The sequence below is a fragment of the Equus asinus genome, chromosome 29, assembly GCF_041296235.1.
Source record: "Equus asinus isolate D_3611 breed Donkey chromosome 29, EquAss-T2T_v2, whole genome shotgun sequence".
NCBI lineage: Eukaryota > Metazoa > Chordata > Mammalia > Perissodactyla > Equidae > Equus > Equus asinus.
In genome coordinates, this window is record NC_091818.1 from 26,982,257 (window position 1) to 27,005,962 (window position 23,706).

At 37.6% G+C, this 23,706-nt stretch overlaps 1 protein-coding gene across 22 annotated transcripts in view; it reads right to left on the minus strand.

Moving 5' to 3' along the window:
• The window catches only part of MLLT10 (MLLT10 histone lysine methyltransferase DOT1L cofactor), a 258,500-nt gene that overhangs the window by 123,067 nt on the left and 111,727 nt on the right, over positions 1–23,706 (minus strand). For 17 of the 22 annotated variants that reach the window (XR_011499305.1, XM_070501151.1, XM_044762421.2 and 14 more), the window contains 3 exons: positions 7,211–7,314; positions 5,788–5,881; positions 3,461–3,556 (listed from right to left, as the gene is read on the minus strand). Coding sequence is in view for 21 of the 22 variants with exons in the window: in XM_070501151.1 (XP_070357252.1) it covers positions 3,461–3,556; positions 5,788–5,881; positions 7,211–7,314 (294 nt within the window). In the remaining variant the exon portion in view is untranslated. The remainder of the gene's footprint in view (positions 1–3,460; positions 3,557–5,787; positions 5,882–7,210; positions 7,315–23,706) is intronic. The other 5 variants (XM_070501159.1, XM_070501161.1, XM_070501156.1 and 2 more) reach the window with 1 other exon arrangement.

Genomic DNA, 23,706 nt, shown 5'->3' on the forward strand with positions numbered 1-23,706 from the left:
AATTTACAGTAGAATGCCAAATAATGGATACAGAATGAATGATGGAATTAGAAAATCACCTTTTGTCAGACATTATTTATTTCAGATAGAATCATCAATCAATGCTAAGACCTGTGGATGAAAAGTTGATAAGAAACAGGATATTTGCCCAATTCTTAGGGTATCATAGCCAGCTTCCAAGATAGTTCCCAATAGTCTTTGTTCCTAGGTAGTACCCACCCACACTGAACAGGCTGCCCTATGTAACCAACAGAATACTGCAAAAATGATTGTGTGCCTTACAAGTGGTTAAAATGGCAAATACTTTATATGTATCTTACAACCAAATAATAGTTTAGCAAAAAAGGCATTCAATTAGAGGGGAAAATAAAAGACATGTGACATCTGAGGCAAGAACATAAAAAATATTGCAGCTTTCACCTTGCTCTCTCTTAGACCACTCACTCTGGGAAAAGCTAGGTGCCATGTCATAAGGACACTCAACTCAAGCGGCCCTAAGGGAAGGTTCACGCAGCAAGAAACTGAGGTTCCTGCACAGCCAGCACCAACTTGCCAGCCATGTGAATAAGCCATCTTAGAAGCATATCCTCCAGGCACAGTCAAGCCTTCAAATGACTATAGTCCTGCCAACATCTTGATCGCAATCTGATGAGAGACCCTGAGCTAGAAATATCCAGCTAAGTCCAAATTCCTTACCCAAAGAAACTATGAGACAACAAATGTTTATTATAGTTTTAAGTCACTAAATTTTAGGGATGTGTTATGCTACAAAAGGTAACTGATAACATATTTTGTTACAACAAGTGGGATATAACAAAAAAAGTAAAAATGTGGGAGTTACTTGGAATTAGGCAGTAGGCAGAGGCTGGAAGGGCCATCGGCAGCTTATGAGTGAAAGCCCAGTAAGCATGGAAGAGACTCTTACTAGGAACCTCATGGCCTGTCGGGAGGCTGCTATCTAGGGCTCAGAAGAAAGTGAGAAATAGGTTAAAAAAAATTAGAGGCAAGGGAGTTCTTGTTATGTAGTAACTAGAAGTTTAGCAACATTGTTGCCTACGGAAACAGAAAATAGAAAATGTATTTAATGAATTGTATGATTTAACTAAGGAGATTTTCTAGGTAATATGTTGAAGGCGCAGTCTTATTTTTTGCTATTTACAGTAAAAAAGCAGGAACATAAAGATAAACTAAATTAGGGAGGACTACTGACAAAAAGGAACCAAGACTTGCTGGTTTTGAAAATTCCCAGTCTCTTCAGACAGCAAACAATACTAAAAGTAAGGAGTGGCTTCTAGAAAAAGATAAAATCGAAGCCACTGTCAGAAAATCATTGTATGAAGAGTGAAACAAAGACGTGCTATAAAGTCCACTGTGAAAGATGTAAGAGAACCTGAAAGAATAGAGCTTTGGAGAGGTCAAGGTCATACCATAATAAAAAAGTCTCTTCCCAAATATTCCTAAGGCAATCAAACAAGCCTAATAATAATAACAAATTTACAGAACGTTTACCTCACAGCCTTTATAGATTATCAGAAAATCTTAGTTATTATAAAATAAAACGCACAAGTTGATTTTGACAACAAAATCAATTTATACTAAACTTATATATATGCTGAAAGTAAAATCCAAATAGTATTTACATACAAATGAAAATACCAACTGCTAAAATTTAAAGCTAAGCAAGTTTGACTAAATATAATGTTTTTCAATCTAGTATTCAACAACTGCAAAAAAACTCATAAAACGAAAAATCAGGGGCTGGCCCCATGGCCAAGTTGTTAAGTTTGTGCGCTCTGCTTCGGCGGCCCAGGGATTCACGGGTTCCGATCCTGGTCACAGACATGGCACCTCTCATCAAGCCATGCTGAGGCAGCGTCCCACGTGGCACAATCAGAGAGGCACTCACAACTAGAATATACAACTATGTATTCGGGGACTTCGGGAAGAAGAAGAAGAAAAAAAAGAGGAGACTGGCAACAGTTGTTAGCTCAGGTGCCAATCTTTAAAAAAGAAAAAAAGAAAAATCAAATTCATTCCTAGAGCAAAAAATAATGATTAATAAATAAACACAGTCATCACCACTGTATTTATTAAACACTGTACTACATTTAATAATTGTTCTTTAAAAATAAGATGACAAGGCATAGATTAAGATCATACAGTGAATACTTCTTTAAACAAGATAACGCTCATGAAATGGCAGAACAGGAGAACATCAATGGTAAGACTTCCCTCTTCACAATATATACTGAGCCCTACCTAAGAAGCCCTTGTTTGTGGATTAAAAAGCTTAAACGAAATCTCACAAGGCTTCTTACTAAAACTGCTAATTAAATCAAATCTGTCATTTTTTCCATCAGTAATCCAAAAATAGACAAGATAGAACCCTACTATTGTCACTATCACAAAAGCACCTCATGAAAGAAATCACAATGAATATGTATACTTGCTGCCTAAGATCTACAAAACATATAAACCAAACAAGTGCTCTAAAGGTGAATCTAAAGTTATAATTATTATTTCACTCATAATTGGAAAATCAATGTCAAAACCAAAAATTTAAGTTTTTACAATATTTACCTTGAAAACAGCACAAATATAAATTCAAAACAAATTCGTTTTTAAATAACATTAGCATTTTAATCACCTTCCCAAATCTTAAGTATTTACAAACATGAAAATGTTAGGTGATTCAGTTTAACACAATCTGCGGAAATATTTTCCAAACTAGGTTACACCAACAGTTTAAGAGTAATATTTTTTTCTTAGTGAAGATGTACTTTGTATCCTCACTTTATTAACAACAAGTCATAGAAGTATGCTTTTCCTATGTTGGTAATATGTCCTACAAATAATTATACAGTACTTATTAGTTTACTATAAATTACTCAGATCCTTTTAAGTAAGTAAAAATGTAGGGAGAAAATAGGTAAGTCAGAAGAAGACAGATTAGTATTAGGCAAGCTTTTAGTGTTTTAATTAAAAGACAAAATATTCTCAAACAAATAGTAAGATATTTGGCCATTAAAAAAAATAATACAACATTAGCACTACTGTGGAAAAAAACAGTCAGTATATACAGAACTTCAAAATTGTTCTATTATAAAGGGAAAAAGCTGACAAGATTTTTACTTATGTATGAAATAATCAGTTAACAATATATAGGAACAAACTATTATTGCTGAAGTCACCTAAAGGTTTCACAAGATGACCACAGTAACATATGCAAGAAATCCCTCTCGTCCTTTCAATCAAGTTGTATTTCAAATTTTCAACTGAAATATGTATGACAATATTCACAAATATGGCATTATAAACCTACTCTTTGACTTAATACTCTTGGTTAAAAATTTTCAGTATTTCAATGCCTCCATTCAGCTATTAAGAACTTTTATCTAAAAAAGGGAAAAAATTCTATTAAGTAGTGTGCTACATATTTAGCAACAACAAATCCACTTACTTTTTTCTCTTTCTCATGATGTTTATCCTGAGAGTGAGAGGAAGAATCACTTAAACTTTGATCATATGACCTATTAGATCCCCGTTTGCTCTTTTTCTAAAAAAGAAAATATATATACATATATGTATATGTATATAAAATTGTTTTAAATAATCTTTTTGTTAGGCTTAAATCAATTCAAGTGTATTTAAAAATGTCTATTGAAGTAAAAAAAAAAAGTCTTACTATTTCAAACTATATAATCCAGTTCAGACACCATCCATATATATATTATCTATTGCATTATAAAGAAAAATCTAAACCTAAATTTAACATTAATGCCATAGTTTTGTACATTAAAATGTGACAATACACTATATTTTGAAATAAGCATTAGCTTGTCACTTTGTCACAAACCACCTCATTAAAGAAATCAACTATAATTTTCAATGTCTGCTTTAAAAAAGAAAAGAAGTTTCAACCGAAATAGAGAATGCCATATTGAAGAAAGATGCCAAGACTAGAAGAAAAGAAAAGATTTGAGGAGTTACTTTATGCCGCTAGGGAAAGCAAGAAGCCTTTTAATCTCATACTTTCAGAATTAAGGCATACAGTTTTCTAAAACTTGCCTGTGCAGTTCATTAAGAAAAAAATTAAAGGAAATGTCAGTATTAGACCCATGCATTTTTCAAAGCATTACTAAAAGCAGAGTCATCCCTCGGTATCCATAGCAATTGGTTCCAGGACCCCCTTGGATACCAAAATCCATAGATGCTCAAGTCCCTTATATAAAATGGCGTAGTATACGCATATAACCTACACATACCCTCCTATATACTTTAAATCATCTCTTGATTACTTATAATACCTAATACAATGTAAATGCTATGTAAATAGCCATTATACTGTATTGTTTAGGGAATAAGGACAAGGAAAAGAGTGTGTACATGATCAGTACAGATCCAACTACCTAGGCCTTTCAGCTGGCAGTTGGTTGAATCCATGGATGCAAAGCCTGCAGGTATGGAAGCCACCCAAGGATACGGAGGGCCAACTGTATTACAAATTTCTGTTTAAAATATTTACAGAATTTCATAATAAAGTATGACGGTGAGAGTTATTTGAGGTGTTTAAAACTTGGTGGTACCATAACTAATTAGTTTAAACTAGATAAAAATGACTATAAAGACGTTCAAATTCCATGCAAATGTAGAGCATACCCAATCATTAAATTATTAAACAGACTTTTTTCCTGAACTAGCAAATGAGATACCAGTATGTCAATAACCAGCCATGAGAAAATTCTATTTATACAAACTTGAAAATCCATTTTAATTATTTCTATATTTTATCTATATCATCAACTCCCATAGAAAATGAAGATTCCAATATACTTTTAACATCCAGGAAGCAAAATTTTGAATTTTACTATCTCAAAATTTCTCTTAAACCACTTTAATATTGTCGGTCATTAAAATAAATCAAAGTCTTCAATATAAAATATATATACACACTCTTAAATATTTTACATCCATGAACCAGAATATTGGAGTCAAAAGCTGCTCGTTTCATGAGAAACGAGTCCCTAACGACATTATTTCTTTTTTTAAAAAAGAGGAGAGAAATTCACCTGGGAAAAGCAACAATAAAAAAATAAGACACTAAAGAAAAAGAAAGTAACCACAGACTTTCAGTACACAAATCTGATCGTTATCATTAAAGACTGAGAAATAAACACTTGGGAGTTAAAGAAATATTGATCCTTCAAAGGAACATGGACACAAAATACGTAACAGTTAATCAAATACCACTAACTCCATCATCCAGGCTACTGTGTAACAATAAAGACTGACCAAATCTAAAATAGTCGCAAAGTTGTAAATATATTTTTCTGAAGATCTTTAACCAAAACGTCACAAAACAGTCTTTAGTTTTACCATCTCCTAATAAATAAAAATGAAAATAAAAAATTAAACGAGTAACAATAATTAAGTGAAAAGATAAGCAAGTGAGAATCACAAAAAGTATAATCAAATGTCAAAAATGATATTAACTAAATTATAAAGAGTTTCTCACACATTTATTTTTTCTACTAAATGTATACCAACATTTACTATTAATATATATTCTAAATTAGAATATTCACCTTTATAAACGAACCCAGGTAAAGCAAAATCTTTTAAATTTACCAGATCTTTTAATTCCCAATAAAGAACATGCTAAGCAAACAATCTCAAGCAAAAATCATGGGAAAAGAAAGAGCTATTATGCCTTTTTCATACAACAGAGGCAACTCTATTGTCAAAACTAATTACCATTTTAATATGAAATTCAAGACAAATTCTTACCAGCTTACTAAAATGGTATTTACAGTAGCCACAGTACTGGACGTTATCTGCACCATTACCTTCTTCTTCACAGAGTAGTCCGGCAAACTGAGCACTGAAAATAAAAGCCAAGTATATTAATAAAATTTCAAATCACAGTAAACATATAAATAAATTAAAATCCACTTCCACACATATAAGGTTTGTAAGAAAATCTTACCTCTCCTTAAGATAAAAAGGGAAAATAGAAGGCTTTTATTCTAGCTGTGATCAAGTGCATTTCACTCCAACCTGCGACTGATTTCTTTTGTTGTTATATTTATGGTTTAAAATAAACTTTTCATCCATCTCTAACAAGGATGAAGAATTATGCATATTTTATGTCACCATAACAGATATTAAATTTCTTTAGGATAAACCCTCCCTCCCATAATTCACACTTCATCTTACTTTTTCAATCTGTATCACAGGTACAAAGGGAAAGGCTAGGCCTCTGAAGGGCTGAAATGACATGTGATGGTATTCGCCCACAGAGGCAGATCACACAGTTACAAGGAAAATGCTCCAAGTCACAGGACAGGACAGGAAGCAAGAAAAACAGAAGCCCTGTTTTTCAGTCAAAAACAATTGAAGAGATGAAACTAAAACCTAAAGTTATGATAATCGTGTTTTTTAAAAACACAAAACGCTAAGTGTATAATCATCATCTTGTCAATTTGACCTTCCATTTTTAACATTCCAAAATTACAGTATTAGTATATATCTCATACCCAAAAAGGATTTCATCTTTGGAAAATTAAGTACAGTATTAAGAGAATTTATAAAAACCAAAAATCTTTTCCATTCTCCAAAGGTAATCTAAAATAGACTTCATAAATCCACACACTAAAAGCTCAGGAAATAAAGTATGTGCCTATATAGAGGCTGATAGACATAGCTAATTCTTAAAATTAATAAGTACATGGATTCTTTCCAAACTTTTATTTTGAACTATTGTCTATTATGTTGAATATTTTAAATTATCTAGGTAACCTTTGAAGAAGTAGCCACTATAATACTGAGAATAATGGTGATTGCTTTTTTCCCCCGTCAAAACAAAGACAGTGAAGAAACAGTGTCATTCACTAACTCCTTACTCATCTTTCAGGCTCTGCACTAAGTTTACCTACATCAGCTCTTTTAATCCTAATAACAAACCAAAGGGTAGGTAACCAACACCAATATTTTAAACAAAATCAAAGTGAATAAGACACTAGAACTAGGGTTCACCTACTGAAAATTCACTGGTAAAAACAAGCAATTATTAGCATTATCTTCACTACAAATAAGTAAATCTAAACATAGAAACTATCCCAATAAAATTTAGTGTACATAATATTTGGGTACCTAACTAAGTCTTTAACTCCCAATTTCAATTCTGTACAATGAGGGAAAACATACTTACCATGTCACATGGAAAGCCTGTCGACATCCATGTTTATTACAGGTCATGCAAGCACCAGTGGCTGCTTTACTCTCTCTTCCCTGTTCATCACAAATGTAGCAAGTCTTACGGTAGAGAAACAAAAACAAAAATGAAACAAATACCATGTAAGTGCTTTAAACAAATCTGAATTTTACAAGTATCTTCAGAAGTCAAATCAGCTTTACTATTTAACCATCTTTACTTCAAAACATGAATTCATTCTTTCTGACAGTAATCTAATTTTTACAAACATGAAAATATAAACAAGGACATATAAGTAGTCCTAGCAAGACTTCATGAAGGCACGATTTTCTTTAGACTCAAAAACCCTGCAAGATAGGAAGAATTTTCACAGGCACTGAGGCAAGGGGCCAGGACATAGGCTACCATGCCTCTTAAAACCTCCTCGCCAACATTCAACTGATTCCTGTAACAAGGGTGTGAAAAGAGGTTTGTCTTTCTGCTGGAAAGTAAGCATATCTAAGGGAGTCTGATACAGGGAGCTAAGAGATGAAGGACAGTCCTATACGAGCGAGGTTGAGGCCATCCCAACTGTGCACAAGAACCCCAAATGGGCTGTCATTCAGTCCTGCCACCCTGACATACTGAGCCTGGAGGAAGACACTTTAGCTACGGTGGTCAGAGTTTCCCCCAAGAGGTTTCAGCCAATGAACACTCCCAGCAACTCTGACTGGCATCTATCTGGCACTTTTCCCAAGTGAAAACAGCTGATAGACAGTACTCCTTTTCATGAAAGACTGAATTTTATAAAGTGCCATCTACAAGTATCAGTGCATAATGAATAAAATTATCAGCTGACTGGAAGTTGAGTATACAGAAATTAATGTCTAACTACATATAATCATCAGGTGATACACTTCTAAAAAGAAACCAATTTCTGAACAGTAGTAAGGTATAACCTAGCCAACTTCAACAGGCCCACGTGTAAATTTTTTTTTTCTGGTAAGGAAAATTGGCCCTGAATTAACATCTGTTGCCAAGCTTCCTCTTTTTGCTTGAGAAAGATTGTTGCTGAGCTAACATCTGTGCCAATCTTCCTCTACTTTGTATGTGGGATGCCGCCACATCATGGTTTGATAAGCAGTGTAGGTCCATGCCTGGGATCCAAACCTGTGAACCCCAGGCAACTAAAGGGGAACTTGCAAACTTAACCACTATGCCACTGGGCTGGCCCATGACCACATGTATTTTTAAACCTAGAGAGGTTCCCTGCACTACACAGTGTGGTACCAGACAACACCATTCAACAACATTGACAAGAAGACAGTTCTTAAAGCAGCCTAATATCTAGCTAGATAAATGAATTCCAACTCCTCTGTTGAAAAACACAGATTCAGACTGAACTGGACTACAAAAATTATACCTCTAAAAAGTAAAATCTCAAGTTACAACAAAATCAACCTGGACACATTGAATAAGAACAACTCTGTTCAAATTATAAGAAAGAATCAAACAATTACAACTGAAGAATTTAACACACATTTTTAACCTACAAATGATCAAGAAGATTAAAAAAGAAAGGACAGAATACACTGAAACAGTAACATTTTATATCGCAAAATTCAGGGAAAATATGCAAACAGGCCTCAAAGAATATCTCAGTAATTTCCAAAAAGCTGACAGTAAGAGACATCATCATTTGACCATTCAATAAAACGAAATATTATGATGAATATTTAAAAAGAAAAAAAAGGAGGTAGAACTTCTAGACTTCTGGAATGGCCGAGTGAAGAATTTCATGAATCCACTTCCTAGCGAATTAACCATTTCACAGGTGAAAAATAACCACTTAAAGTCTCTGAAAATTGTCCTAAAGACATGTAGCAAACAGGAAAATTTATTCAAGAAAATCTACTAACTGTCACTAAGAAAAGGGAGAGTCTGTGGCATCTGAGCCATGATCTATCTACCGGCTCCCGTCAACATCTCTCCCACATACAGTTCCCTATGATGGACGTTCCCCTCTGGGTGGGTGTGGTCCAAAAGATGAGGGCTTCCGCTCTCCCCAGCTTCTAGTCTAAGGCTATAGTTTTGCAATAGAAGGGCCAGGTCTCCAGGGACTCTCATCCTACTCAGCCCTGGTAGCTCCCACTCATAGACTCCCACCCTAACAACAAGCCAGGGGCCCTATCATCCCTTCCTCAGCTTGCCAGTAGAATGGAAGTTCTATACTAGGAAGGACAAGCTGAGAAAATGAGGGGTTATATACCTTTCCCTCCTCCCAGCACCCTGTCAGAGTACAGGAGTCTCTTTGGGAGAAGCAGGGTGCTGTCCCCATGCCCAGCAAAAGAGCAGCAGTGCAGAGGTTCTGCCCAGAGGGTGCCTTAAGAACAAAGAACTGAGTAGCTCTGCCTGAGAAGACTGACTTTCTTAGGAACAAGGCTTGGAGAAGTTCATTCCTTAAGGCACTGTCAAAAACACTTCCATGGCAACCAATTAAGACAGAACTGATAGCTCCAGGATAGCACAAACAAGCAAAGCAGTAGATCACTCAGAAAGGTAGCAAAGGGAAACAGAGAAAGAAGGCAAATAAGGGACCTCCTAAGATCACACTCAACCTTGGGGGTCAAGAAGGCTAGGAACATGAAATAGGTTGCACCCAATCAGGGGAAACTGAAGTGGGATTTGGGACAGACTTAGAAGAATTCCCCAAAGCCACAGAGAAATCCATCAACAAATAAGGCTCAAGTGGCTTTAATCGAACCCACAATCAAAAACTGGCTGAACAATAGGTTACTCTGACACAGGGACAATTCCTAAGAAGCCAGACTTGAAAATAAAAGCACACTCATACCTGATGGTCTGAAAGACTGTGTGCATGCTCAAGGAACAACTGTAGAGAGAGCCTCGAATCTCCTTAGAACATAATCTAAGTCACACACATATCAAATGGCAAAAGGTGAAAAGCTAACTAGGTAAACTGGGCTTAAGCACAATCTTTGACTAATAAGTGGTTTATGTCAACCCAAGGGCAACCGTAAGAAGTCAGGCTTTTTTTAAAAAATGAAAAGGAAATACATTTGGCAGGGCCATCTGAGACTATACATTGTTGGGAAAACAGACATCAGAGAACTAGTCCAGCCAGGTCATTAAATAAACGATCCAACAAACAACAATAGAACACCGAGGGGAGGAAAGAATCATTCTCCAGAGCAGCTATAATTTATTATCTAAAAAGTCCAGTTCCAACAAAAAATTAAAAGACATGCAAAGAAACAGGAAAGAGTGACCCATATACAAGAAAAAAGCAAGCATTAAAACTGCCTTTGATGGGGACCCAGATATTGGACTTAGGAGACAAAAACTTCCACCAAAGGGAAATTCTGGAGTTTAAAGTTCACTAAAGGGCTCAACAGTAGATTTGAGATGGTAATAGGAAAAAAAAACCAACAAACTTAATGATAGATCAATAGAGATGCTACAACCTCAAGAGCAGATTTTTTAGATTACACTACCTAAAGAACAACTTCAGAGAAATGTGAGACACAATAAGTGCACCAATATATGTACGTATAATAAGAAAAGCAAGGGCTGGCCCTGTGGCCGAGTGGTTAAGTTCGTGCACTCTGATGCAGGCGGCCCAGTATTTCGTTGGTTCGAATCCTGGGCGTGGACATGACATTGCTCATCAAACCACGCTGAGGCAGCATCCCACATGCCATAACTAGAAGGACCCACAACTCAGAATATACAACTATGTACCAGGGGGCTTTGGGGAGAAAAAAAGGAAAAATTAAATCTTAAAAAAAAAATAGAAAAGAAAAGCAGAAGAGGAAAGAAAGGGACACACACTGTATCTCAAAAAATAATGGCAGAAAACTTCCAAAACTTGATAAAAAAAAAAAACAATAATCTACACATCCAAAAAGCTCAACAAACTCCAATAAGGATAAAATCCACTCAAAATGATGAAAGTAAAAGAAAAGAGACAATCTTGAAAGTAACACAAGGAAATTGGCTATCACACAGAAGAAAATTACAATAAAATTAACACGAGATCTCATGAGAAACAATGGCGGACAGAAGGCAATGGAGTAACACATGCGAAAATGCTGAGAAAACAAAACTATCAACCAAGAATCTTATATCCAGCAAAGCTATACTGCAGAAATAAAGGTGAAATAAAGACATTCTCAAACAAAAAACTAGGACACTTTGATGCTCCAAACCTAACAAGAAATACTAAAGGAAACTCTTTAGGTGAAAATCAAGTGACACTGGACAGTAATTACAATCCACACAAAAATCCTAACAGCTCCACTCAATTACAACTCAATAAAGCTAAAATTAAAAATAAATAAATAAAATAGATCAATTAAAACACACAATGAGCTCTGACAAAGGTAATTATGTAGGAAATGATAAAAGACACTAGTTATTAGATACTTCTCATTCTCTTAATTTAAAAAGCAATCACATAAAACAATGTCCATAAATTGTATTGTTGGGACTATAATATACGGAAATGTAATATATTTGACAATGACAACACAATGAAAGAGAGGAGGAATAAAGCTATATTGGACTAAGGAAATGACACCAGAATGGTTAACTAGAACCCACAGGAAGAAATGAAGAGAAACAAAAATGGTAAATAGGAATACATACACACACATACACACACGCACACACACACACACGCATGCACACACACTCTCTCTCTCTCTAAATATAATTGTGGTCTCCTTCTCTTAGCTTCTTTAAAAGATGTAAGATTATATAAAGCAATAAACTTTAACTGCATATTGTTGGGTTTCTAGTAAATACAGACATAACATCTGTAATAATAATAGGTACAAAAAGGGGGAAACGAATGGAGCTATACAGGAATGAATCTTCTATATATTACTGGAGTTAAATAGATGCTGGCAAGTTAAGATGAATATTGTAAGCCCTAAAGCAACCACTAAGAAAATAACCCAAAAAAATATAATTTAAAAATCACGAGAGGAGTGACATGAGCAACATGGCTGAGTGAGGTGTTCCCTTTGTCTCTCTGCCTTCGAACCACAACTAAATGGACATTCATCGATCAGCAAAGGAGACCAACACAGCACACCAGGACACCTGAGAAATCCATGCAGCTATACATCTGAAGGTGGATGGACTACCCCCGGGGAGGTGGTGGAGATAGGTGAGCACTCTCCAGCCCCCAAGCAGCCCTGCACACACATGCGACTGCCCTCCCAGCTGGAGTGCCCATAGCACCACTGTGGCCCCAAGAGTGTGAGCACACCTTTGTGTGAATGCGGAACAGGTGACAGCAGCTCTGAGCCCCCATGTGATCACTTCCTCACCCAGTGGGAGAGCCCAAGGTGCAGCCGCAGTCCCAGGGAGTGGCTATGGCTTGGACCCAGTGGGGAGGACCCACCCACCAAGCACAACACCTGGTATTACCTAGGAGGAAGTGGCAGCGGATCTGAACATCCAGAAGAATGAGTTTCCACAAAAGCCCACGGTACCACTGTGGCCCCAAAAGAGAGAGCACATCTCAGCGGACTGTGGGAGCAGGAGGCAGCAGCCATGAGGCCCCAGAGCATCGCTTCCCCATTCAGTATGAGGGCCAGCAGGGCCAAGGAGTGGCCCAGGCTCAGAAAGGCACAGCTGATAGGGATCACAGCAGGCTTAGAATACACACCTCCTGACCCTCCCAGTGGCAGCAGATGGAATCTGTGACCAGATACTATCACTACACAAAGGCACAAATCCACTCCATCAAATAGTATGAAGGAGGATATTAATACTCCAGACCAGAAGGAGAAAGACAAACACACAGAAATCAGTCCTGAAGGCACAAAAATCTGCAATCTAAATGACAGAGAATTCAAAACAGCTATCATAATAACACTCAATGAATTACAAGAGAACTCAGAAAGGCAGTTCAATGAAATCAGGAACAAAATTAATGAACGCAGGGAATTCTTCACAAAAGAAACTGAAACTATAAAGAAAAACCAATCAGAAATGCTGGAGATGAAAAACACAACAAATGAGATAAAGAAAAATCTAGAATCCTTAAGTAAGAGAGCTGATATTATGGAGAATAGAATTAGCAATTTAGAGGATAGGAATACATAAATGGTTCAGATGGAGTAAGAGAAAAGAACTAAGACTAAAAAGAAATGAAGAAATTCTCCAAGAAATAGCTGACTCAATTAGGAAATGTAAGATAAGGATTTTAGGTATTTCAGAGGGAGAAGATGGAGAAAGGTGCAGAGAGATTGTACAAAGAAATAATACCTGAGAACTTCCCAGACCTAGGGAAGAAGGTGAAAATAAAAGTAAAAGAAGATAATAGAACTCTTAGTTACATCAATGTAAAGAGACCTTCTCCAAGGCATATATTAGTAAAACTGGCAAAAATCAATGACAGAAAAAATATTAAGGGCAGCAAGGCAGAAGAAAATAACTTACAAAGGAGCCCCTATCAGTCTTTCAGCAGATTTGTCAGCAGAAACCTTACAGGTGAGGAGAGAGTGGAACGATATGTTCAAAATTCTGAAAGACAAAAACTTTCAGCCAAGAATATTCTATCCAGCGAAAACATCCTTCAGCTATGATGAAAAATAAAAACTTTCCCAGATAAACAAAAGCTGAGGGAGTTTATCACCACAAGAGCCCCAGACAAGAAATGATCAAGAAGGTTCTCATATCTGGGGGGAAAAAAGGGTTTACAAAGCCTTGAGCAAGAAGATAAACAGGCTGATAAAATCAGAAAATTGAAACTCACTATCAGAACAGATTAACAAACACTTATTATAGCAGTAAAGATAATGGAAAGGAAAACATCAAGAATAAATATAATCATTTCATTTTAACCAAAAACTCCCAAGATGAAATAAGATGTGACAATAACAAATTTAGAAGAGGAAGAGGAGAGGGATAGAACCTGCTTAGACAAAGGGAATAAGAGGCTATCAGAAAATGGACTATCTCATCTACAAGACTGTTCATACAAACGTCATTGCAACCACTAAACAAAAACTCAGAATACAGAGGCTGGCCTGTTTGCCGAGTGGTTAAGTTGACGCTCTCCACTTTGGTAGCCCAAGACTCGCGGGTTTGGATCCCAGGTGTGGACCTACACACCACTCATCAAGCCACGCTGTGACAGTGTCCTACATACAAAAAACAGAGGAAGACTGGCACAGATGTTAGCTCAGCAATGACCTTCCTTAAGCAAAAAGAGGAAGAGTGCCAAGAGATGGTAGCTCAGGGACAATCTTACTCACACACACACAAAAAAAATCAGAACAGACACACAAATAATAAATAAAGAGAAAACTGAGAAAAACCACTATAGAGAGAACTCAACGGGTAGTCTGAAATACACGGGATGAGAACCAAGGGAAGTACAGAACAACTGGAAAACAAGTGATAAAATGGCAGTACTAAGCCCTCATATATCAATAATCGCCTTAAATGTAAATGGATTGAGTTCTAGCAAAAGACAACAGAGTGGTGGGATGGATTAAAAAACAAGACCCAATAATATGCTTCCTCCAAGAATCACATCTCATCTCTCAAGATAAACCTAGGCTCGTGGTGAAGGGAGGGAAGAGATACTCCAAGCAAATGGCAAACAAAAGAAAAGAGGTGTTGCCACACTTATGTAAGACAAAACAGACTTCAAGATAAAAAAGACAATTAGGGACAGAGGGGCAGTATATAATGATAAAGGGACACTCCACCAGGAGGATATAACACTTATGAATAGACATGCAACTAACACACAAGCACCTAAGTATACACAGCAACTATTAACAGACCTAAAAGGAAAAATTACCAGCAACACAATAATAGTAGAGGACCTTAACACCCAACTTACATCAATGGATAGATCATCCAGACAGAAAAGTCAACAAGGAAAGACTGGATTTAAATGAAACACTTGATCAGATGGACATAACAGAGAGAGAAAGATCCATTCCATCCAAAAACAGCAGAAAACACATTCTTCTCAAGTGCACAGGGAACATTCTCAAATACACACCATATGTTGGGAACCAAGGCAAGCATCAATAAATTTAAGAAGATTAAAATCATTCTAGCAACTTTTCCAACAATAATGCTATGAAATTAGAAATCACCTACAAGAAAAAAGCTGGGAAAGTGACAAACATGGAGACAAAACAACAAGCAACCAAATAAGCAATGGATCGAGGAAATTAAAGTAGGTATCAAAACATATCTGAAGACAAATGAAAATGAAAATACACCATAACATCTCACATGGGATGCAGCAAAAGCATAAGAAGGAAATTCATAACAATTCAGGCCCTGCTTAACAAGCAAGAAAACTCTCAACTAAGCAATCTTTAAACCTAAAGAACTAGAAAAAGAGCAAACAAAGCCCAAACTCAGCAGGAGCAGGGAAATAATAAAAATCAGAGCAGACATAAATGAAAATTAAACCAAAAGAACAGCAGAAAGGAACAATGAAATTAAGAGCTGATTCTTAGAGAAGATAGACAAAATTTACAAACCCCTAGCCTGACTTACAAAGACAAAAGAGAGAAAGCTCAAATAAAATTAGAAATGAAAGATGAGAAATAATAATGGATACCACAGAAATAAAATGGATAAGAGAATACTACAAAAAGCTATATGCCAACAAAATGGACAATCTATAAGAAATGGATAAATTCTTAGACTCTTACAACCTTCCAAAGCTGAATCAAGAAGAAATAGATAATCTGAATAGACCAATGACAAGTAAAGAGATTGAAACAGTAATCAAAAGCATCCCCCAAAATAAAAGCCCCGAACCAGATGGCTTCCCTGGAGAAATCTACCAAACTTTCAGAGAGGATTTAATACCGATCCTTCTCAAACTATTCCAAAAAATTAGGGAAGATGGAACACTTCCTAACACATTCTACAAGGCCAATATCACTCTGATACCAAAGCCTGACAAGGACAACACAAAAAAGGAAAACTACAAACCAAGAGTGCTGATAAACATAGATGCAAAAATCCTCAACAAAAAATTGGCAACCAGAATACAGCAACAGATCAAAAAAAACATACATCATGATCAAGTGGGATTTATACTAGGCACACAGGAATGGTTCAACATCTGCAGATCAATCAATGTGATACACCACATTAACAAAATGAGGAATAAAAACCACATGATCATCTCAATAGACAGAGAGAAAGTACCTGACAAGATCCAACAGCCATTTATGATTAAAAAAAAAAAACTCCTAACAAAATGGGGATAGAAGAAAATTACCTCAACATAATAAAGGCCATATATGACAAACCCACAGCCAACAATATACTCAACGGGAAAAAACTGAACGCATCCCTGAGAACAGGAAGACGACAAGCGTGCAGAAAATCATCACTCTTATTCAACACAGTACTGAAGCTTTTGGCCAGAGCAATCAGGCAAAAGAAAGGAATAAAAGGAATCCAAATAGGGAGTGAAGAAGTGAAACTCTCACTGTTTGCAGATGACTTTATATAAAGAAAACCCTAAAGAATCCATCAGAAACCTACTAGAAATAATGAACAACTACAGTAAAGTTGCAAGGTACAAAATCAACCAAAATCAGTTGCATTTCTCTACTCTAATAACAAACTTACAAAAAGAGAACTTAAGAATACAATTCCATTTACAATCGCAACGAAAAGAATAAAATATCTAGGAATAAATTTAACCAAGGAGGTGAAGAACTTAACCATGCCAACTATGAGACGAAATAGATGACAACATAAAGAGATGGAAAAAGAATCCATGCACATGGATTGGAAGCATAAACATAGTTAAAGTGTCCATACTACCCAAAGCAATCTACAGATTCAATGCAATCCCAATCAGAATCCCAATGACATTCTTCACGGAAATAGAACAAGGAATCCTAAAATTCACATGGGGCAACCAAAGACCCTGAATTGCTAAAGCAATCCTGAGAAAAAGAACAAAGCTGGAAGCATCGCAATCCCTGACTTCAAAATGAACTACAAAGCCATAGTAATCAAAACGGCATGGTACTGGTACAAAAACAGGCACAGAGATCAACGGGACAGAACTGAAAGCCCAGAAATAAAACCGCACATCTACAGACAGCTAATCTTCAACAAAGGTGTCAAGACATGCAATGGAGAAATAGTCTCTTCAATAAATGGTGTTGGGAAATCTGGACAACCACTCACAAAAGAATGAAAGTAGACCATTATCTCACGCCATACCCAAAAATAAACTCAAAATGGACCAAAGATTTGAAGATAAGTCCTGAAACCATAAAACTCCTGGAAGATAATATAGGTAGTACACTCTTTGACATGAAAGTCAAAAGAATCTTTTCGAATATCATGTCTTCTCAGACAAGGGAAACAAAAGAAAAAATAAAAAAGTGGGACTTCATAAGACTAAAGAGCTTCTGCAAGGCAAAAGAAACTAGGATCAAAACCAAAAGACATCCATCAATTGGGAGAACATATTTGCAAATCATATAACCAACAAGGAGTTAATCTCCATAATATATAAGGAACTCACACAACTGGACAACAAAAAAACAAACAGCTCGATCAAAAAACAGGCTATGAACAGACATTTTCCCAAAGAAGATATACAGATGGCTAATTAACACATGAAAAGATGTTCAACATCACTGAATCAGTGAAATGCAAATCAAAAGTACATTAAGATACCACCTTACACCTGTTAAAATGGCTATAATCACTAAGACTAAAAATAACAAATGTTAGAGAGGGTGTGGAGAGAGGGGAACCCTCATACACTGCTGGTGGGAATGCAAACTGGTGCAGCCACTACGGAAAACAGTATAGAGAGTCCTCAAAAAACTAAAAATAGAAATACCATACGACCCAGCTATCCAACTACCAGGTATCTACGCAAACAACTTGAAATCAACAATACAAAGTAACATATGTACCCCTATGTTCATTGGAAGCACTATTCACAATAGCCAAAACATGGAAACAATCCAATTGCCCACTGACTGATGACTGGATAAAGAGGATGTGGTACATATATACACAATGGAATACTACTCAGCCATAGAAAAAGACAAAATCATCCCATTTGCAACAACATGGATGGACCTGGAGGGTATTATGCTAAGCGAAATAAGCCAGAATGAGAACGACAATATATGGTTTCACTCATATGTAGAATATAAACAAACACATGGACAAACAAAACAGTTCAGTGGTTACCAGGGGAAGGGGTGTTGGTACAGGAGGTGAAGGGGAGCACTTATGTGGTAAAAGACAAGAAATAACGTACAACTGAAATTTCACAATGATGTAAACTATTATGAACTCAATTTTAAAAAATGGCTAAAATGGAAAAAAAAACACAAAAGTTCCATATGCTCTCTACAGTAGGTATACTTTAGATTTGAAGGTACAAATAAGCAGAATGATGAAAATATATACCATGCAAAGGGTAAGCACAAGACAACTGAAGTGGCTATCATTATATGAGACAAAAAAATATATATTTTGAAACAAAAATGTTATTAAAGATAAAGAGGAATATTTTATAATAAAAAGTTCAATCCATCAGGAAGATATAACACTTATAAGCATACATATGCATCTAACAACAGAGCCCCAAGACACATGAATCAAGGCAGGAAAACAAGTGATTTGATAATTTTTAAATTCTCACTAAATAGCTCTTGGATCAAGAAAATTGTAAACTGAGGATTATTGAGAAAAAGCTCTCAAACAACAAAAGCACATCTAAATAGGTTTTCAAGTATATGAATAAAGCTATACACAGAGGCAAATTCATAGCCTAGAAGTTTTCACTTTTTTAAGAAAAAACGAGAGAGACAGTGAATCATACTTTTACCTAATTTTTTTAAAACCAGGCACTTTGTTCACATCAAAAGGATTCAGAGGCAAATTCTAACCCTAACTAAGAAGTCTGCGTTGATATAGTGGACTAGTACGATGTTTTGCTGAATATTCAGACGTTCCACATTTTTTTTAGACTGTCTTAAAATAGCAGGCAGGGGCATTATCACAGTCTTGGGGCAAAATTATAAATGTACACCATTGTCTGTTCCAAGTGAAAGTATCTGGTTCTCTTTAGGGATAGAGATGGAAAAGAGCACAATGGCTAAATCACTGTCCACATGCCATGTGCCTGTGGCCATGTTAATCTGCTCTCTCAAAGAAAACCAGCCAGTATGGACGCCACGGTTGGGGCTACTGCTTGCTTATTTGTGGTGGTTCAGTGTCATCCCCCAGGATCCATCTGGTTTTTGCAGGGGCTATATTGATGAATTAGATGGAGATATCATACAGACCACCCCCATATCCCTTAGGTTTTTAAGGGTAGTATTGATACTTGACATTCCTCCTGAGATGCTGTTTTGTTTTCCATTTTCTATCTTGGTGAGGGGAGAGGACAGTGTCAAATTCAGAGGCTTCCTCTTGGCTTTCCTCACTATGCTAGCTCTTACCCCACAGGCCAGTAACCCACTGTGAGGTTGTGCCAACTACCAAGTGACCACAGGAGGGTCCAGAATCCAGTGGACTCATTGAGCCAGAACATTTACTGCCTGGCCCCAGAGGCCTCACTGTAATACATGGGCTCAATGATACTTTGAGTTCCTGGGTAACAGCATCAACTTGGACCCTCTTTGAGCAGTCCCTGAAATATCTGGGCATTCCCCTTAGCCCAGTGTATATTTATCCCTTGGGAGAAGGACAGTGGGAAGCATTATTGAGTATAGTTTCTATGGTGTTGCAGAGGCCTTCTTCCTGGGGGCCTACTGTCTCCTAAAATCAGTAGGCTCCAGGTCTGGAAACTGGCTCAGGTCCAGAAAGTGGGCAAGGGATCTTGAATTTTCACTGGGGCAGCTGCCTGCAGCTTCCTGCTCATGACTTCTTGATTTCTTTTCATTGTGAGGACTGATCCAGTGCCCATGAGGCTAACTGTTTATTTTGACCCTTGGGATGCCTCGTTCTCTCAACCAACTCCACTGATTCTGAGAGTCAGGCCCCTGGCCACCCACCCCCTCTAGCCTTCCTACTATCATGATGATTGTGTCCTATGGCTTTGCTGGCTAAGCGCTCCCACCTCCCTCTGTACTTTGGGGATCTGTGCTTTCCTGTATGCTGTTCGCTCCGGCCAGAGGGGAGGCCAGTTGTGAACTTCTCAGTGATACTGGTGCCCCTCTCACAGAACACACCTGTTGGCCTTGGCAATGGTGTGTTCTTTGGGTTTCCAAGGAACATCGTCATCTGCTGGGTTTTGGCTCTACATAGTTTTATTATCCACTCTACTAGGCCCACTTCTCAGAGTCTTTTAATCTTGTCTTCAAACGCTTGCCATAGAAGTCTTGGCAATTCTGCCTCACATAGTGCAGGCTCGCACTTCTTCCCTGCTCTTGTAGCTGAAAAAGCATCATTCCAAACCTAACAAGAAAAAGCCATTTAAAGTACAAAACCACAACTCTTCTTGAAACTATGAAAGATTTACAGTTGCAAGGCAACCGAGTAGCATGAAACCTAAGGGGAGACGCACCCTCCCCCACAATCTCCTAAGAACCACAAGATGCTCAGACTATCCACCAAAGACAGAGCAAGGAAAGAAGAAATCAGCTAAAACTTTAACAAATTGCTAAAGGCTGATTGTGGGCTACTGTGATAGCACAGAACCACAGACAAATGAGTTCACACCCACTCACAGGCCTTATTCCATGAACTTTTACAAGAAGCTCATGGGGAAGATTGGAAGCAAGGAGACAACCAGCAAGAATCTCTCCTGGGTGGTACAGGCAGGAGGGAAGGGATCAGGCACCACAAAAGGGAAGATATGAAAACCCACCTCTTGCCCAGACAGTCCTGTCAAAAGGCTTAAGCATCTGGGGGATGGGTAGCAAACCCTGTCCTGCTCAGGACATGGGTAAAGACCAACCATGGTTAGGAGGACAAAGGAAAAAATCTTTTACCCTTAGACAAGGGGCAGGAAAAACTGCCACTCCCAGGATCTGTTAACAATACTATTAGAGATCTTCTAGGGCTGGAGGAGCGGCAGGAAGCTCTCTCCCGCACCAGTCCTTCAACACACACAAAGCAAAGTTGGCCAGAGGGAGAAGGGGAAGGAACGGTGAAACTCTGAGGCCCAGATAAACAGAGCCCACCAAAGACTGAGGCTGTACCAAAACAACAGAGAAACTCCAGGCCCAAAATATCAAAGGAGAAACAAGAGCAATCTAACACTAAGGGAGGGGGCAAAAGTGTGGTAAAGAGAAGAGCACAGAGAGAAACCACCCTCTGTGACACAGGTGAACAGACAGAGCTGAAAGCAGGGGATGGAACACAAACATTGTAAAGCCAGAAAACTCAATACTTCAGCCCTCGACCTAACATAAGGTATGGTTAGAGGAGGACCAAGGGGCAGGGCCACCCCAAAGGGCTCAGAGGACAGATCATCAAGCCACAGAGCATTGTTCTCAGAACTTGGAATCTAACGGAATTTATCCTTCTGAGTTACAAATCTGCTTTACACCAGTGGCCCCTTTCTTCCTTCCAATTTCTCCATTTTGTAATGGGAATGTCTACAATATACCCATCCCACCATTGTATCTTGAAAATAGGTAACTTTTCTATCTATATTTCACAGATGGAAAGGAATTTTGCCTCAAAATGGACCACACTCAGAGTCTCACCCATACCTGATTTAGATGATTCAGAAGATGAGATTCAGAACTTTTGAGATTACATTCATGAGTGCAGGATGGGGTTACATTGAGAAATGCATCATTGGGTTTTTTTATTGTTGTGAGAACAGCACTGAACATATTACACAAACCTAGATGGTACAGCCTTACCACACATCTAGGCTATAGGGTACTAATTTTACGAGACCACTGTCATATATGTGGTCCATCACTGCCTGAAATGTTATGTGGCACATGACTGTATTAAATTTAGATATGATTTTGAACTTAAGAGCTGACGTTAGAATGGATTAAGACTTGGGAAATACTGGGATGGAATACAAGTATTTTTGCATGTAGTAAGAGCATGAATTTGGGGGTGGGGGGTGCAGAGGGCAGACTACTACAAGTTGGATTGTGTCCTCCTCAAGAAAGTAAGTGAAGGGGCCAGCCTGGTGGCGCAGTGGTTAAGTTCACATGTTCTGCTTTGGCGGCCCAGGGTTTGCGAGTTCAGATCCCAGATGTGGGCCTACGCACCACTCGTCAAGCCATGCTGTGGCAGCATTCCACATATAAAGTAGGGAAGATGGGCATGGACATTAGCTCAGGGCCAGTCTTACTCAGCAAAAGGAGGAAGATTAGCAGCAGATGTCAGCTCAGGGCTAATCTTCCTCAAAAGAAAAAAATCAGTATGTGAAGTCCTAATAACCCCCAGCACCTCAGAATGTGACCTTATTTGGAAACAGGATCATCGCAGATATAATTTGTTAAGATGAGATCATACTGGGGTAAGGCGGGCCCCTAATCCAATTACAACTGGTGTCCTTACTACAAGACAGCCACATGAGGACACAGAGACAAAAGAACATCATGTGGACAGAGGCAGAGACTGGGGTGATAAATCTACAAGCCAAGGATGCCAAGCATTGCGAGCCATTACCAGAAGCTAGGAGAGAGGCATGGAACAGATTCTCCCTCAGAGTTCTCAGAAGGAGCCAATCCTGCCAGCAGCTTGATTTCAGACTTTGAGCTTCCATTAACCGTGAGAAAACAAATTTCTGTTATTTTACGCCAGCTGATTTGTGGTACTTTGTTATGGAAGCCCTAGAAAACTAATAAAGAGGCTGTATGAAAAACTGGCTATGATTTGGTAATGTTTCGGAGTTAGCTGATGAATGGGAGGGGGGTGGTTTCATTATATTATTGTTGGTTTTTGTTTTTAAGATTGGCACCTGAGCTAACAACTATTGCCAATCTCTTTTTTTTCCCCCTGCTTTTTCTCCCCAAATCCGCCCAGTACATAGTTGTATATTTTAGCTGTAGGTCCTTCTAGTTGTGGGATGTGGGATGCCACCTCAGCATGGCCTAATGACTGGTGCCATGTCTGCGCCCAGGATCCGAACTGGTGAAGGGGCCGCCAAAGGCAAGCGTGCAAATTTAACCACTCGGCCACGGGGCCGGCCCCTTATATTATTGTTTATTTTATACATATGACAATTTCCAAAACAAATACTTAAAAATAAACAAAAGAAACAATATTACAGTAAGAAAAAAATTAAAACTTCACAGAAGAGGAAGTAAACAAATTAGAAAACATTTAAACAAAATTAGAAATAAACCCAAAAACTTCTTTATATTAAGCAAGAAAGAGGTCAATCAAGAGTTACATAATACACCCCTCCCAAAATAAATAAATAAATAAATAAAATCATCTGTAAAACACACACACACAAAATTATCAACCCTGTTGATTTCAAGAGAATAAAGACAAGGCAATGGGGGAAAACAGTTACATAAAGG